Here is a 2,969-nt window from a genome sequence, read left to right as displayed (position 1 = left end):
AAACGGTTATAATAAACTTAATGGTGTAATACGCACAAAAAATACATTAGGAACCTAAAATGTACAAACAGAAAACGTTATTACCCTCCTAAATTATTATCCCTATTTATGTTATACAAAACGATGTGATATTTGATCTTATATATAGTTTAATAAATTTTTAGACTTAACATAATATCCATAAAGTATCAAAGTTAAAATTTACAAAATTTGTATTACGTAATGATCTTTGACCATATCACAAAGTAATTATTCATGGACAAATATATAAATCTTCATTGAGAAATGGATAAATTTATACTAAAAAACTTCTAACCTAATGGTATTAGATATTTATCATTTATTTTTATTTATTTTTATAGTCGAGATTCAAGTCTTGCCTTAGATATAAATGGAAGTAATTTAAGAATAGATTGAATTTAATGTTTAAAAAACAATTATAATTTTTTCCCAAATTTTGTATTTTCAATTGAAATATAACAAATCTGATATGTAAATTCTAATGTTTTTTACAAATAAAACCAATGCATTTAACTAGAAAGGGAACTGATTCGTACACAACACTTTTTTTCCATACACAACAATTTGTGCTTTAAAGTGTTGTATTGTACAACTCTATAATGCATAAATTGTTGTGTACGGTAAAAAACTGTTGTGTACGAATCACTTCCCAACTAGAAATAAAATAAAATGTTGTAAATTATATATAGAAATTCGTAAATATTTTTATACAAGTTTTATGTTATGATAATAAGCTTTTAAAATTATATTTAATATTTAAATTATTTATAAAAAATACACAAATATTTGAACTTTGAAGGTCAATGGCTCAATGCAATCCGTACAAAAAAAAGCTGGCTGTTCGGCCGGAATTACTCATTCCTTACTTTCTCAAAAAAATAGCAACTTGGTCTTAAGATGTAGATGATAATTTACAAACGCGTTAAGTCAAATGGATTAAAAGTCAACACAAATATGAACTATATAAATGGAAGCATACAGATTGTGCACTCAATTTCACAAATTAACTTCAATTCCATTCTCCGGTGATCAGCATTCTTCAATGGCGAATTATGGCATCCACGGCGATCTCCTTGAAGTCACAGGTATGTCATCTTCTTCGCAAATTTTCAATTTCTGAGTTAAAAAAAAAAAAAAAAAATCATGAAAAGTGCTTGTGAATGATGTTAATTGCTTCATATTTGTGTAAACCGTGTTCGAGTACATTTGAGTGATGATTTCTTCCCTTTCCCGTAATGTTTATATTCGAGATCTAATTTCGTTTTCTTTTTCGAATGGAATTTGAAGTTGTTAGCTGCAATAAACTGAAAGATACAGAATGGATCTCGAGGCAAGATCCGTACGTTCATATCGAATACGGTAGCAATAAATCTTCCACCCGTACCTGTAAAGGTCGTCTCTCTAATCCGATCTGTTTATGAATGTTATGAGAATTCGTGATTGTGTTTTTTATTTGAATTCAAAATCTGCTATAGATGGAGGCAAAAACCCTACATTTCAAGAGAAATTCGTTTACAGTCTAGTTGAAGGATTAAGAGAGCTGAATGTTACAGTTTGGAATAGTAATACAATCAAACATGATGATTTCATCGGTAGTGGAAAGTAATTACTCTTCTTCTTCTTCTTCTATCCTTTTCTGTTCGTTGAATCGCTTATCGCTATGTTGATTTCAGTTGATCTGACAAATTTTGTTACCAGGATTTCATTGGCAAAAGCTCTTTCTCAAGGATTTGATGATAGCAGCTGGCCATTACAAAGTAAAAATGGCAGGTTTGTGTTTTAATCATCGCGATAATGTTATGATCTTCAATCGTTCCATTGATTCAGTCAAAACTCATATACAGGCATGCCGGAGAGGTTCGATTGATTATGCATTATTCCAATTCCGGTGTAAGTTGCATCCTCGTAATTTCTCATTCTTTCAAATGGATCTGTTAATCAATCAAACATCGTTTCCTTACAGAAACCAGGAAAAGATATTGCTCAGAAACCATCAAAAGGTCTTGCTCCATCAGCACCACCGGCGTCCATGTACTCTGCACCTCCGCCGTCACTGTACTCTGCACCACCACCGCCGCATATGTACTCTGCACCACCACCGCCGTCTATGTACTCTGCACCACCACCTCCGGCAGCATCTTACCCTTCACAAGGCGAAGCCTACCCTCCACCAGGCGGAGCATACCCTCCACAAGGCGGAGCATACCCACCACCATCTCCTTACTCATCATACCCACCTAATTCAGGTGTTTATCCACCGGCTCCATACCCACCTCAGGCGGCTCCTTATCCTCCTCCGGCGTACTCATCAAATTCTGGTTATGGATCACATTATCCCCCTGGTAACCTCCTAATCCTCATTCATAAATTTATTATGTTTTCCATTTTGGTTATTTTGGTATTTTTAATGACATGTTTACAAGATAATAATTATATAAAAATAATAAAACTAAATAATCATTTTAATTATTTTTGTCATTTTTAAAATTACTAAATCTACTTTTGTTTTAATTTTCAGGTTCTCCATTCCCAGGATTGTATCCACCACCACCATATTGATATAAAATCGTTGGTGATAAATCGTATATAATTTTTCATTAATGTTATATTCTTTTAACTATTAAAAGAAATTATTGTTAGATGTTTTATAACATTATGAGTTGTTCACATTTTGAAAAATAAATCATAAGATATTTTTTTCTTTCACAAAGGATATAATAATTTTCGTATTCTTTCGCTGAATATCAAAGTGTAATTTCATTATTTAGTTGAAATTCATTGTTGTACACTTTGCACCCACTATGGTATTTTGTGCTTATTTGTTTTATAACAATTTTTTTTATAAGTGTCGCATATACTTTTGTTTGATAGTATGGTAGAGTATTGTTATATTTGATATATTAATAGAAACAATAAAGTAAAAGTTGTTGGGGCTAATCGGATCCAAA

General features: G+C 31.6%; 1 protein-coding gene across 1 annotated transcript; it reads left to right on the top strand.

Moving 5' to 3' along the window:
- The first annotated feature begins 941 nt into the window (after positions 1-941).
- LOC145005932 (uncharacterized) lies at positions 942-2,731 on the top strand. The gene is made up of 7 exons (XM_078965035.1): positions 942-1,106; positions 1,309-1,413; positions 1,497-1,623; positions 1,720-1,791; positions 1,866-1,911; positions 1,985-2,363; positions 2,540-2,731. Exons 1-7 carry the CDS (start codon positions 989-991, stop codon positions 2,578-2,580), a joined length of 888 nt encoding a protein of 295 aa, XP_078821161.1. The 5' UTR covers positions 942-988; the 3' UTR covers positions 2,581-2,731.
- Positions 2,732-2,969: the final 238 nt, after the last annotated feature.

Source organism: Lactuca saligna, chromosome 7 (assembly GCF_052625555.1).
Source record: "Lactuca saligna cultivar CGN05327 chromosome 7, ASM5262555v1, whole genome shotgun sequence".
Taxonomy (NCBI): domain Eukaryota; kingdom Viridiplantae; phylum Streptophyta; class Magnoliopsida; order Asterales; family Asteraceae; genus Lactuca; species Lactuca saligna.
The sequence above is the reverse complement of the archived record's forward strand: the minus strand, read 5'-3'. Positions and strand labels throughout refer to the sequence as shown.